The sequence below is a fragment of the Lissotriton vulgaris genome, chromosome 6 (assembly GCF_964263255.1).
Source record: "Lissotriton vulgaris chromosome 6, aLisVul1.2, whole genome shotgun sequence".
Lineage (NCBI taxonomy): Eukaryota > Metazoa > Chordata > Amphibia > Caudata > Salamandridae > Lissotriton > Lissotriton vulgaris.
In genome coordinates this window covers 1,493,406,519-1,493,421,933 of record NC_141694.1, presented here as the reverse complement: position 1 = coordinate 1,493,421,933, position 15,415 = coordinate 1,493,406,519, and the positions used below count along the sequence as shown (strand labels likewise).

Sequence of the window (15,415 nt, the reverse complement as noted above, 5' to 3'; positions counted from 1 at the left end):
AATTTGGAGCAACTGGGAAAGGACATAGAAATGTATTAGATGACAGCAATTTTCCTTCCCTTTTTTATGAACTAGGCTCTAGGTGTAATCATGTGGGGAATGTTTGATAGGATATGTTAATGTTTACTATTGCTTGGAAGGAAACAGTCTACTGCGTAAGAAGGTGTTATGCTGTCGAGATTTCTTTTTTAAATGAATTGGTCTGTAAATGATTTTCCATTTACTGCACCCTGAATAAATAAAAAGCAAAAAAAAATAATGTATGTAATAATTACGAATTAAGAAAAACCTGGCAACATATTTACAATTTGAACAAAAAAAGTAATACAATTGTACGCACTGTAGTCAATCTTTCCAGTGCTGAAAATCTCTCATCCCATGTTGCTACAGATTTCTCAAAAGCTTCATGCCTCTTGATTAATTTTTCTACTTCGTCCACACTTTGACCAATCTCACGACTTGACAGGTACGGCTCTTGTCCCAGCAGCCACGCCTCTGCTACACTGGCATCTCTCGAAAACTGGTGCACCTCCAGAACTGATAAAGTGATGAAAAATGATTCAATACAGAACAATGCATGTTGTACACACAGTCATAATAAAACTAACAAGTTACATACAAAAATTAGGGGTGGATCCCTTTAGAGCTCATGTAGGGTAAGGGATAGATTGCTGTGCACTTCACTCTGATCAGAGACATTCTAAAACTTTTTAAACCTAAGCCCATTTTATTTCTATTCTTGAATACCATACAGCATTGAATATTCTGAAGTTCATTATAATCCACACTACTGATTTGTCAACTGATAGGTCAAGTGCACCCTTCGTGACCATCACCCTTTATGCATGACCCCTGCCAAGGTAGTAGTGCAAATAAAAGGTATAGCTATTGTATATAGGGAGAGTCAAGTAGGGACTTTACAAATTAGGGGATGCCTAGTAGAAGTCACCAGTGGCAGACTGGAAAGAGTACAAGTTGAATATGTACCACAGACTGTTCTGTTCCATTCAGGACATACTCAGGATCTAAAATGTGTTTCAACTCTTAGTAAAATACCTATGTGCCATCACTAACTAGATCAACCACAAACTGATTTTTTTTTTTACTTTATATAAACTCACTACAAGTACCTAAGAGGACTGTACACGTAACAATACAAGTACATATAACAGACAATCCAATCAGTAAATCAGCAATTTTCTAATTAAATAAATAAATACAGAGCCTATGGTAAACAGTGTGTGTTTATGCATATATTTATATTCATACACACACATATACACACACACATTTATTTAGATATGCATATTTTTGTATGATTATTCCAAAAATAACTTATACTTTATAATTTCATAAAGAGCCATAACCTTGAAACATTTTTTAAATGGAGGGAAGCAACTTCTGTATACCAACCATGGTTCCAAATAGTTCCAAGTATTATTCTGTATGAGCTTTCTGAAAACTTGAAGGTCTCAGGCTGTACTAACAGAAATACATCTTAGCTTGGGGCAACCACCAGGAAAAAAAAAGTGTCAGTCTGCTAAAATGGAGGAGTTGAGTGTCTGATTTAAAAGTAACAGAAGCAATTCTGAAGTTGATACAAACACAGGTAGGTAGCAATAGCTAGTGTAACTTTCAGACACCGGGTCAGCGTATCTCCTGAAATCTGTCTGGTGGCAGAATGAAAAAGTCTTGCTAAGAAATAATGGCGTTAGTGATGCTAGCAAGAGAAGAATCAATGAAACCTATTTGAGAGACAAGCATGAGACAGATAGAAATTGAGGGAATGCAGCGTTTGCATGGGAGTAAAACCTACCCATTTACCATAATGCTGATGCAATACCTCTTTCTCTATAACACTTAATGAAAAGAGTAGGAAAAGTCAATGTGATCGCATCGACTGCATTGTGGATGGGCAGTGAGTACATCTCGGAAGAGAAGAGAAAGCACCATCTCTAGAAGGATGTCACAAAGTACCTAAAACAGATGCACACACCAGCAGACATTTTAAGATGAAAAGCAGGCAGCCAAACTAACATTTTTGTAAACATTCTGGTGGAAATCACTTGAAAGTTTATAAGGAAGGCACTTAAAGCATTTTGGAAAAGTGTGAAATTCTTCCTTAGAGAGAATCCTCATAAATGATCCCTATACTGCTATCCAAAGTACTGTCATCTGGATTTTGAGTACAGGCAATAGGCAGAACTGAATACATGAGGATACGGTCTTTAAATCAATCTAGAGGGTTAAAGTACCCTCAGTCACCCGTCAACAACTGAGGATGTGAGGTCACAGAGGAAAATTGTGTTTGTATATAACACTGAGGCCAAAGGTCAAGTTCCTTTATATGGTCACAATACACTGAGGTGATGTGCCAATATCCTTTGATGGCATGGAAGGTGGGATTTTTATTCCATATAATACATGTTCACCCCTACACACATTACGCAAAACTTTATTACATGTTTAGTCTCTATTTCGTTCAAATGATAGTTCTTCTGATTTCAAATATGGACAACAAATGTGGAATATGTGCTGCAAAAATAAAGCCACCAATGTGCATCTTGGTATTTCCTGAGAAGAAATTTTAAGGACTGTGAGGCAAACCACCATCCAACACTTTTGTTTTATAATGTGAAGCACCATGCAATATCTGCAGTCATGTAATAACGGAGCAGTGCGATGTATATCAAACTGGTCATAAATGTGTCTTGCTCACACAATGACGCTTTAGTTAAAGATATATGAAGAGCTGCTTTTCTTTTTAATTAAGTGGCACTTGATGCTCTGCTCAGCGAAGGTACTTTTAACACTATCAGCTTTTGCTGCCAGAGTGACATCATTGCAATAAATTACTACCCTATAGTGATGCAATATTTCACTACAGGTCAGTAATGAGGACACACGCAGTAGAAAGACAAGCTGTGAGATGCTTTTATAGCGGGATTGGAGGCTTCAACTGTTTTAAATGGTTATCTGCTCATAACATGCATGGGCTGCAGAGGAAAATAATTAACTGGCCTTACTCAGTCTAAGCCACTCCCATCGATCTTCCCATTTGTCAATCATTTCTTTTCTCTTCTCCGTCAGCTGCAATAACTTCTCCTTGATCTGTGTTTTAGGGGGAAAATCAAACCAGTTTAGAAAGGAATGAAGCCAAGAAGAGCAGGGTCTGAATAGTTATTTAATGCTAAAAAAAAAAGAAAAAAATTAAGATTAGGACCAATTAAGAAAATCTATTTGTTGGAGAAAGCATGCAATCCACAGTTTTTCCAAACTGAAGAATACTAAATTCTCTCTTTCTTTTCTAAATTACCTAAGCTATAATGGGCACTTTCCATTCTGACATGCATTCCACATTATCTCTCTGTAAACTCCTCTCTATGTGCTTATAAGCTACCCAGTAAATCATGTATCACTTCACAAACTACAGAGTATGGGAATAATAGTGTTCCATCAAGAGAATGGTGTTGTGGAGAACGAAAAATTACCGGTAGAAGCTCTCGGCTCCATTGACCAATATTTCTCTTTCTATGTTTCCAGGTTTAATTTAGGACACTGGGATCCACGTTACATGGTTCTAACTACATAGGATGCATGTGTTTAGAATTACATCGGTCACCCTGTCTCACCACATGCACACAGTGCTGCAACTCAGGACACTGAATTATTGAATGTAGCAAGCATGCTTTAATATACATACGTACACATGTGACGGATGTAGAAATCACCAAGCAGATATAAAGTATGTCCAATTTCAAAAACAGGCTATTTACTTTTTTTCTTATGGTCTCTCTTTTGCACGGATCAGTAGTCTGATATCAAAGCAGAAATAAACTAAAACCCCTTAATTTCTGAGCCAAACATGTAGACTGAGAATGTTCCTTATCAAAAAGGCAATGCATAAAATTTACAGAGAACTGACATCAGGAATACAGATTTGGATAGCTTTTGCCTGGTATTTATGAACAGCTTTGTTCTATGGGTAGATTTACTTAGTGGAGTAATTTACATTTGCTTTTATTTTGTACATTATTTCGCTACAATCACCTTCAATATTTCAGTTTTCCAACCTTCTTGTTTGACCAAGTACAGCTCCCTTTTACTACATCCTGGGCACATGTCTTTTATATGAGGATATTATCTCCCGAACAATGTACATTCCAGCTTCTCGCTTGCCACAAAACCCATCAAAAACACTTCTTATGTCAAGCCACTAGGAAACGGATGTTGGCGGGAATGGCACTGTGTCAAGACGTTGGTACAACATGATTCCAATTTAATTTTTTATAATGATCTAAAAGTATAATTAGGAAGATACTATACATAGAACCTGGAGTTGAACTTCATAAATTAAAAGACACAAAACACCCTGATTAAATGTAATGGCTGCACCACAAAAAAGAATTCAAACAGAGAAAACTTGAGCCCACTAAGCAGACATTGAAAAGCAAACGACCACCTGGCTCAGTCCTACAATATTTGTGGAAAAGTATATTGGAGGGTAGATACCAGACATCCTGAGCAGATGTGACAGGTTGCCCATGCTAGTTAAATGAATGTTTTCTATTAGATTTAAGCTTAACCTCAACAGAACTTTAAATTATACAAGCAAAAACCTGCCATAATATATAAATGTAAGAAAAAACAATTCCCAACAGGTTTTATGTCAAGACAGTTTCAATAATGTATGCAATATGCATTACAAGGAAGGAGGAAACCAGGAGTCAGTTGATTATAGGCAGTATTATTCACCAAGGAACAAAAGGAATGGTCTTTCACATAACAATACAGTTAGAGCAGCACTGTACAGAACAGATCATGTGACAACCACGTGACACTTGGTGCAAGGTGCTATATACAATTGGCGAAAGTGAAGGTGCAAGTGTTAAAATAAACAGCGTGATCGACGCATTAGCCAAATTATTACATCAAATAATGGCTCCAAAGAAACAAGTTATAATCACTTAGAACAAAATTATTTATATAGGAGCACAGAACGTGATATGCGTCGTATAATTCAAGCTGTACAGTCGACGGCGTTTCGACTGGTAAGGCTGGAGCTACCGTAGCAGCCTACCAGCCAGAAGAGCCCCAATTGCCTTCCGCTGTCCTGATTAATTCAGGCACAGCAAGTTTCGTGCGCTGATCATAGAAAGTCAACGATCAGCCATCGACTAATGAGCGACCAATCGGACTTCAGCTACCCCCGCCCTTGCGCCTGGGTATTACTCACTGTTTCCATCGACAACCCTGTCCTGATGACGATCCCGACTAAAGGGGGTCGAAACGCCGTCGACTGTACAGCTTGAATTATACGACGCATATCACGTTCTGTGCTCCTATATAAATAATTTTGTTCTAAGTGATTATAACTTGTTTCTTTGGAGCCATTATTTGATGTAATAATTTGGCTAATGCGTCGATCACGCTGTTTATTTTAACACTTGCACCTTCACTTTCACCAATTGTATATAGCACCTTGCATCAAGTGTCACGTGGTTGTCACATGATCTGTTCTGTACAGTGCTGCTCTAACTGTATTGTTATGTGAAAGACCATTCCTTTTGTTCCTTGGTGAATAATACTGCCTTTAATCAACTGACTCCTGGTTTCCTCCTTCCTTGTAATGCATATTGCATACATTATTGAAACTGTCTTGACATAAAACCTGTTGGGAATTGTTTTTTCTTACACGTTATACCCATCCCAACGAGGTTTATGGGTTTCCTCCTGTTTTTTATACAAATAATATATAAATGCTCACACATATATAGATAATTGAAAATGACATGTCCAAACAAAAAAATAGAACTGGTTGACACATGGTGTAATCAACATAGTGAAGGTGACCTGTGGTCAAGGTTTATATTACCTCCTCTGATGCGTAGTGTTTTCTTGCCAGTAGAGACTTGCCAAGTTCAATGCAGGTAGTAAAGCTGTCATTACGGGCATCAATTTCTGCTTTTATGCCCTGATGATTGTTCATCAGTAATTCAACCGATGAAACGTCCCTAAATTAACAAATGGATCACTTAGAAACATGGTTCCGCATTACATAGGGTATAATAGGGTTTGGATCAGGAAATTGTTTAACCCAATAATATACAATGATTAGCAGGAAAATATACTAACACACATTAACTACTGAGAGGCACAGCAGAGGCAATTCTCCAAATGAAAGTTACTTACCAGTAATGGCAATTCTGTCTGTCATCATAGTCTTCATTCATAAAACACTTCTTATATCAACAAAGACCCAAAACAAGGAAAAATCAAGACCGTTGTGGGCACTTGTGCATGCATACCTATCCTTTTTGCTAACAGTGACGTGTGTACCTCTGCAGAGGGTCCTTAGCTTACAAAATATTATAAGTCAGTTTAGCCTTTTTTCAAACTAACACTGGCTGGACATTCCTGCCTCTTTGCTATTTATTACCGTAGGGTTTACAGTAGGATAAGCACTGGTCTACTGCTTTAGTGCAGATCGGCCTAAGGAGCAGGTATCCTACCAACTAGCGTCTAAGATATGTACACTGTTATTTTGCCTTGTGGGTATGTCTGTGGTAATTTGCCTTCCAAAACACAGAGAAAGTTAACAGCAGAGTGCTAATATCCGACTGTAAAGACTGTGCGTCATACGCCTAGTAGGTACGAATGCAAGGAAGCTTCCAGACATTAATAACAGAAATAAAGAAAATGCAAACCAAAATGACTGTGCACAGTATACAGATGGGTATGACTCTTTCATAAAATATATATATTTTTTTTAAGACAACAAGGTGATTGCATGTGCTCTGGACGAGGACTCACCTCATTTGGGAAGGTCTGTGACAAGGAAGATGGATGAGGTGGTAATGGTGGATTGCTAATACAGTCTACTGTTTGTCTGCGTTTCATTGCCTGAGTTTTTTTTATTTTGGTGTTTTCCCCCTCCTCCCCCACTCAGTTCATATTTAAGACAGACAACACTGCTTGGACCCGATTGGTGCTTGTCTGATTGCATGACTGACCTCTAATGGCAAATTAACTTCTGCTCACAGCGCACTGAGGTAAAGGACAGAGGTTGAAGTCGAATTTCAGTGGCGATTTCCCTGTTTGGGCCCAGAAATTACCTTTTGTCAGAAACCCTGCCTTTTCATCCTCATCACACCTGCTTCCCTGAAATCACCTTAAGGTAAAATACTACTTACCCTGTAAACATCTGTTTGCAGTGTTTAGTGCTGTAGGTTCACATGCTTTTTATACGGCTGACAGCTAGTGTTGGGCACAGATATTACAGGTTTTCAGGCTGCAGCCTACCAGACAGCGCAGCTGAGTGATATGAGAAAGACATCTTGGGGAGTTTCAGAAAGTTGAGGGGGTAATGCATTCTTCCTGCCGCGTGCCATTGGTTTTGTGATTGGTGACTCACGTTTTCCGGCTTTCAGTTTGCTGGCTTACGCTCCCCTGCTCCAGTTCGTCCCTCCCCATGAGAAAGTTGTGTTTGAAGTATTCTTCCACAAACTTGTTTTCTGTAATAAACAGGCCTGTGCATCTTGTTCTTATCTTGTCACATTTGCAGGGCATCCGAAGACAGTGATCAAATGTCAGATGCTGTCTTCCAAAGGCATTTGCTTACTTTTTTTTTTTTTGCCCCACCCCCCATGTCCCTGTGTTGGTGATGGCAAGCACTGGCATCCACATGCATGTCACCCTGGGCTGTGTTGTGCATCTGGGGTTATGCCAAAGCGACACATCACAGTGTATACAAGTTGTGTGCTGTGCACCGATATGCCTCCATGTCTGAGAGCTGAGCAATGCGTGTGGGTGGCATACTACGTTGTGGACCTAGACATACTAATGTGCTGCATCATGTGTGCTAGTTATTGCATGCCCTCTATGTTGTGGTGCTTTGTAGATGTGCAGCGCACACTGTCGATGGTGCACAGCTACACATGGTGAGGTGTGTTGCGCCATGGTTTGGACGCCCACTGCATCGCGTTGTCTCAAAACAATGTCACAATTGTATCAACGCTCAATGTCGGGGTGGGGTGGGGGGTGGGGGTGAGGGGGTCTAAGGGGACTTAAAATAAGAAACAAAATACAAAAAAAAAATTACCTTACCGCCTTGTCCCTCCGCACCGCCGGAATAGAACAGGAAGCATATCCAGGCAAATGCAGCATTGTGATTGGTCTGAACACTGTGGTTCGGCGCAATGCCAGGGAATGGGAGTCTGGGCATGTTCTCCACCCAGGCTGTAATGCAGCCTAAGTGGAGACTGCCGGCCAAACATTCATGCACACTTAGAAAGTGTGCTTACCACTCACCCTGCGTCTGTCATCAGAGCAGCCTGCACCACCCTGTAAAGCTGCCTCAGCTGGACAAAATAAAATGGTAATCTCGAATTATCATCATTTTATTTTACTGCTGCACAGTGGAGGAGCCGCCACTGCTTGCATACCTGAGAGTGGTTTGGTTTTTGCCAATGTTTGTTTGTAAACAGGACAGCCATCACCAGACATACTCTTTCTTTCTTGCTACTTGGCGGGTATGTTCAACATAACCTCCTGCTTCTGTTTCCTATTGATGTTGTCTGCACGTCGAGAGCAGTGTTTTAAAAGCCAGTGTCAGTTCAGTAAATTAGTCTCCTGACTACACATGCTCATTAAAAATGCATAAAGAACAGATAATTGCAGGCAGCAATAATACTGCCAAACCCAGGTTCGATACTGTCATGATTGATAAACTCCAAAACTAAATAAAAAAAGCTTTGTGTGCCCCAGACAGTCCATGTGATGCCGTCTGAATACAAGCCACTAATATTCAGCATGCATCTTTTCATTCAGAACAAACAGTTCAAAAGGTGGCGCTGCAAACATTCTCTAAACAGACCTCACACGCTCAAAACATTTTCACAATTTTACAAGCGTTTCAAATACACGAATGGCTCCTGTATTGACGACTACGAATGATTACCATTAGGAATACATATTAATCAAACACTGGCAAAGTAATAGGTCTTGCCTATACAAAATCGATTGATACTGTCAATTTTTGTCAGCTATGTTATACAGAGTCACGGCTGCTGGGCAGCATGGTTGAAAGTTAAAAAGAAAAAAGGTGAAGAAAAAAATAAGTGCTATGACGCAGCCAGTGTTGACTGCGTCATAATGCTTTTTTCTATTTATTTTTTTTACTTTCTGCCACGCTGCACAGCAACCGCTATACTGTACACCTGGGTAAAATAAACAATTATTGTCATAGCCAATAGGTCTCGCTTTTGGGACCTTATAAGTATTAGGTTATGCAGCACAATATCCTTGGTGCAATAACATCAACTGTTGCATGGCTAATAACTTATAAGGTCCCAAAAGCGAGACCTATTGGCTATGCCAATGCTTGTTTAACTTCCCTGCCTGTCATTCTGCACAGCTATTGACCTAGCACACATGATTGACAGCAGTGATATCATCCAGCTGAAAACCTATTTCCTGAATTTTTCCATATTTAAAAATAAATACAGACAGGAAAATAGATTGTTTTCTGTCTGTACTTATCGATACAAATCAATAAAATCGGAAAACTGTGGACCTTTATTATGAATTAAAAGTAATGGGTACAGTGCTCCTAAGCAATACTTGTGAGGCAAAGCAACACGCACATTGTTCTGGAGGTAGGGACATTCTCCGAGGTGACCCAATGACCCTTACTACTCAAACAACCTTCAAAGGAAAGCGACAACAGACGTCATAAGAGTGCTTACCGGGTAACTGGAAGCACTCTCCTGCTTAGGAGAGAGGTCCGTGGAGGAACCACTTCTGCTGGGCGGCCCTCGGTTAGGTAGGAACCCGTTTACCTGGTTCAGTGGTAAGAAACCAATTTTGCACTGGCTGACTGAAAATGGATTTTCATCATTTCATACAACCTGCCCAAACTAGTCAGCCTCTCACGTCACTCAAGTGGGAGGCGGCCTCCTCCGCTGGTACACCAGATCCTGCGGCATGGTAGGTGTTTGTGTCCACAGTGTGAAACCACATCCGCCACCGAGAATACAAATGAAAAATATGACACACAAGTGGATACGATAAACCCGGCACCTTTACCACTAACTAGTGCCACAGGCCTGCAATATTTCTTTTCACTGCAGAAAAACACTAAATTAAAGGCCCCTGGGTAATCATAAAGCGCGCAAGGGCCGATGAGGGAGGGGGTAATATGGAAGAGGCAGAGAAGGGAAACTGCACTGCCCCAATGCGCAGAAGAGGTTATTTCACGTGCAGGGGACAAAAATAGTTCAGGAGTTTCTTCTGAGGGGGTTTTCAGAACAACTTCTGACAGCTAGCAATTTTAATCAATATATTGGGACACCTGTGCTGTTAATTGAGCAAATTAACCCCGGGATAATAGTAACGCTTGTTATTTACCGTCAAAACGGTAAATGGCCAAGTGTGGTACAAAGCGCTATATAACAGTATTATTAGTGAAATGACCGACCCAAACACGCATACAGGTTCAACAAGCACGAAAGCGAAAGCTCATTGAGGCATGCAAAGCTTAATGAGCCTTGACAGAAACCCACATGGCGGCTGCGCGTGTGCACGCTTGCGTGAACGCAAGCGCTAGACCACCAAAAGCCTGTGGTAGCACTTTAAAAACCCACACACTAAATTTCTCGCACAGCAGCGCATGCGCTGCCTCAGCGAGGCCTAAAAAACAGACCCAGCCAATAGATTTCGCATAGGCAAGACCTATTGGATTTGCCAGTGCTTGTTCTTTGAAGAAGCTAGAAGTCACGGGTTGTGGAGTGACTCATCCCTTAGTCCACAAAGCGTTGAGCATGAACTCCACCGTTCGATTGTTCTTTGCACATTGGGTGAAAGGGAAGAGAAGTATGCCCTGTGCATTGTAGTTAGCTAAATAAAGTATGTTGAGTATTAAAGAACATGAACAGTACTTACCAGCTTACAGGGTATATATTATAGTACTGAACTACGCTCAATCTTACGTAAGAGAACCAGCCTGCACTCTATTACAAAATGTGTTTATATAACTTTCTTTGAAATCATCAGTATCCCAGGTTACAAATTAATCAAAGTAACACATCCTAATATACAGATTATATTTTGAAACGCAGTCAAAATATCGTATCATTCATACACATTTATAATTGTCCTTGGTAAAGGGAATGCCTAAATATAACCACTGAGATTTACAACTCAACCTTCAAGCTGGTCTAATTTTTCATTCCTCTTTTCTAGACATCTTTCTGCGATATCGACTATGGGCACATTGCTTCAGTAGTCTTCCATGTAATGCATTCATCAGGAAGGAAGAAACTTTTGACTAGCAAGTCATGACATTCTGTGCTCCCTGATGTGTCTCAAAATATCAGTGACAAGTCAAAATTCAATGCCACCATGGGACTCTACTTCTTGTTATACAGTTTGTGGGCACCCTTTCTTACAATATCAATTTAGGAATACTTTGTTTATTCCAAATTTTTGATACTAATACTCCCGCCTACAGTCCTAGGCTGACGGGCCCTTTCGAAAGACAAAGAGCAATGCCATAAACAGTGATAAGCATAGAAAGGCAGTCTCATTACGTCGCTCAATCTTTGAAAAGGGCAGTAAGGTATTGATAAAGGAACCAAATCAATGCCCCCGCCCCACACACCATCCTGGGGGGATCCCCCGAAAACAGGTGCAGTTGAATACAGTGAAGCCAGTGAAAGCCCCATGGCTAAACTGAAATATGGGCCTTCTCTACTCCTGACAACCAGTGTTTATATGTGATGCTGGGGTAAAATTTAAGACTTGTTGCTTAAGTAAGCTTTCCAGAGCAATTTTAAGCGGTCACCTCTAACTGCCAGCCCTAGAGCGATACTCTCCATCCTCAAAAAGTCGCAGACGCAGAAGAGCCAGGTTCTGTAGGTAGGCGTATTCCCCTTACCACAAATGCCTTGTGTAGTGTGTTTAACTGTGCTCAGGAGGAAGGAAGTCTGACAGCTTATGTCAGATTTCAGAGGATAGGAGAGATAATCTGCCACCCCAATATAGTGGGAATTTGATCCCTTGCATACAATCAATCTTGTCTAGGGTTTCCTTCCAATTTCCATGGAGTTTGGGACAGTGCAACAGTAAATGAAGATGTGACCCATAACTACCACAGTTCCTCCAAAAAAGGTCACGTTTGCCACTTCCCATTGTGTACCCTGCGTTGTGTGCAATACCAATAGGTCATGAGTTTGATTTTTTAAGTGTCTACCTTATAGAAGTGCTAGAGGCCCTTAATTGGGACCCAGCTAATATTTCTGTCCACTCTGTGAGTGATTGTCCATCCAATTTTGGCCACCTGCCTTATCTGGCAAGCTATCAGCATTTTAATGGGTTCAGTGTTAAGGGATGTGTAAAGTAAACAATTAGCCTTCTCTCATCAGTCTTGAGGAAGATCCACTTCTCAAAAGTGGGCATGTGTCTGGAAGCCCCAGGTTCCACATTCCTCTGGGTTGCCCAGTGTCTCACTTGGACATAACAATCTCCCATCTTCAGGGCAGACTGACTCGTAGGCATGCCTTGAAGGTCATCTAAATCGCCCAACTCTTATAATTCCTTCTGCCATTCTAAAAACTGGCTGCAGTTCATGCCAGTGGCGAAGTCAGGGTTTCCTATGATAGGAGGGCGGGGGGAAAGAATAAGCAGAGCCCTTCCTAGTCATGATCGTATCTCAAGAGAATTATGTAGTGCATTTAACAAAGGAGGAATATAGACCCCATGAGGATCTTCTAAATGAGTTTGCCCACAATGGTTTGATCACCAGGGTTGATCCGTGGCTACCTTCCTCTATTCTACCATGTATAGGTGTTTAGCTGGGTGATAATAGTTTATGTGTGGTAACTCCAGGCAACCTACGGATGTGGGAGGCATACATCGTTCTCTTGGGGAGTCTAGCTTTGTTGCCTCCCCATAGAAAGTTATTTGTTGTGCTTTGAATTTCTTTTAGGGTCCCATTCGACGGCCGCACAGGGATGGCATGAGCCAAGTATAGGAATCTGGAAGGTCTGACATTTTGAGTGTGGTGATATGGAAGAGCTATGAGAGGCTCCCATTATACCATTTTTGAAACTCAATTCACAGGGCCTTCAGGTCTAAATAGTTTACATGGGCTGTGTCTTCCAGAGAAGGATACATCTTAACTCGCAGGTATGAGGTATATTTCTTGGCTCAACCCAGAGGATATTGTGCTCTTATATTGTCTGCTGGCTCAGATGAGAGGGTTATCTTCAAAAGGATTGACTTCTGAAGATTGATTTTGAACCATGCAGCCTAGCCAAATTTAGACAACTCATCCAGGAGGGGTGGGAGCGAATAGACTGGATTGATTAATGTTAGCAAGACATTGTCTGTGTATAGGTAGATTTTGTGTTCTTCTCTGCCAATGGCCAACCCTTTAATTTCTTTGTTTGTTCTAATCAAGTTTGACAGAGAATCCATGTACAGAGCAAATAGGAGGGGGGGGGGGGGCTGGGGACACCTCTGTCTAGTCCCTAGTGAGTGACCATAGTAAGGAAAAAAGGTGAAGTGGATGGTTCCTGCTTGGGTGTGGTTTAGGTGGAGTAGGTAGGGGAGTTACTTGACCTTTCTCTTTTTAGGACTGGGTACTGAGGTGCTTCATTCTCTAGTACCTCTGTGATTGTCAGCCTCTTCTTCTTTGGGATGGGAGCATGCAAGGAATCTGGCCTTGAAAAATTTGGCCCCTGAATGAATAAAGCGACGCTTCTGTGTGATGTTAATCTCTTCCGGCAATCTCCTGAGGATGGGTGCCTCGGAAGTTTTGGATGTTGGAGCTGGGGTGGGTGTTTGGCTTTGAGATTGGCTCAGAACCTGCATGCAGTATTTATGGCTCTGCAAGCTTGTTGCCCTTCAGCCAAGAAGGTGCCACGGTAGGGTGTGGATGGTGACTTTACTCCGACGTATTTAATCGGGTCTGATCGGAGCCCAAGAGCAGCAGACGCCTGGGGTCTTTTAATTTCAGCTAGTTCGGCCTTGATGTCAGACTTCCTCTGTAATGGTGCTCTGCCTTGGAGTATTTAACAAATAAGGAACCCGGTCACTGTTGAATCCTGCCGCTTTTTTATTTTGAGCAGATTGTCACCCTAAGGTATTAATCCTTGGGTGTTGTATATTTTTTTATCCAGTACAAGTTACATCACTTTGTAGATTTCTCAAACAGTCTGAGGATTTACTCGTTGCCGTACAAAAGCATAAATTTACACATATATTATAAACACTTTTTACAATTCACAAAACAATTGGGATACATTTATACATTACACAATACACTTTCCAAAAAACACTTTTAGCAATATTCTAGGCTGTACCCTACCAACTAATTATGACACCAGACCTACGTTATCCTGATTGTTATGTTATGTTATGTTATGTTATGTTATTTAATTATTTCTATAGCGCGCGGCTACTCAAAAAGAGTGTCCCGGCGCTTTAGCGGAGAAAGAGACAATGCTGCAACATAAAAAACATAACATCAGAAAAAACTAACGGAAGAGTGGAGCAAATATTCAAGGAGGACAGGCTACTGAGTAAACAGCCAAGTTTTAAGGCCTTTCCTAAAAGCCAGTAGGCTGGTGGCTCCCCGCAGGGTCAGAGGTAAAGAGTTCCACAGCTGAGAAGCCAGCAGTCCAAAAGAGCGGCCCCCGAGGCGCGCTTTCTTGACCCGGGGGACAACAGCAAGGTGCAGGGCTTCCGACCTCAGAGACCTGGTCGGATGGTAAAAGACCAGTCTCTTTTGGAGGTACTTGGCTCCCTCCTTATGGAGAGCTTTGTAGGTCAAGGTCAGCGCCTTGAAGGCAATCCTCTTGCGGATAGGAAGCCAGTGTAGAGTTGCCAGCAAGCCAGAGGTCCTGGAGCGCCTACTGAGACCAAAGATTGCCCTTGCAGCGGCATTCTGTACCACTTGAAGCCGCTGCAACAAGTACTCTGGAAGGCCCAGGTAGAGAGCGTTGGAATAATCCAACCTGGACCCAATCAGAGCCTGGACAGTCAGCGTCCTGTGTTCCACGGATAACAGAGGAAGAAACCTCCGCAGCATCCTGAGGATGCCAAAGCAAACGCCCGACACCCCCAGGATCTGGGATTTCAAGGTGAGCCTGTTATCCATCTTCACCCCCAGATTCTTAGCAACCTGAGAGGAGCAGGACGGAGGGAACATATCCCGTGGCCACCAGGTCTGCCAGTCCGGTTCTGTGTCGCACCCAAAGAACAGAACTTCGGACTTGTCGGAGTTGCACTTAAGGCTGTTTAGATGGAACCAGTGGAAAACAGCCCCAAGGCAATCCCGAATGCTCTCCCCTTCAAAGTCGCCTCCTCTCTTACAAGAGAAGAGGAGCTGGGTGTCATCCGCATAGGATACGAT

The 15,415-nt window shown here is 41.7% G+C and overlaps 1 protein-coding gene across 2 annotated transcripts in view; it reads right to left on the bottom strand.

Moving 5' to 3' along the window:
• SPTBN1 (spectrin beta, non-erythrocytic 1) overlaps positions 1-15,415 on the bottom strand; it is a 459,103-nt gene that overhangs the window by 48,518 nt on the left and 395,170 nt on the right. For both annotated transcript variants that reach the window (XM_086927648.1, XM_086927649.1), the window contains 3 exons: positions 5,876-6,014; positions 3,027-3,111; positions 341-537 (listed from right to left, as the gene is read on the bottom strand). In XM_086927648.1, coding sequence (XP_086783774.1) covers positions 341-537; positions 3,027-3,111; positions 5,876-6,014 — 421 coding nt within the window. The remainder of the gene's footprint in view (positions 1-340; positions 538-3,026; positions 3,112-5,875; positions 6,015-15,415) is intronic.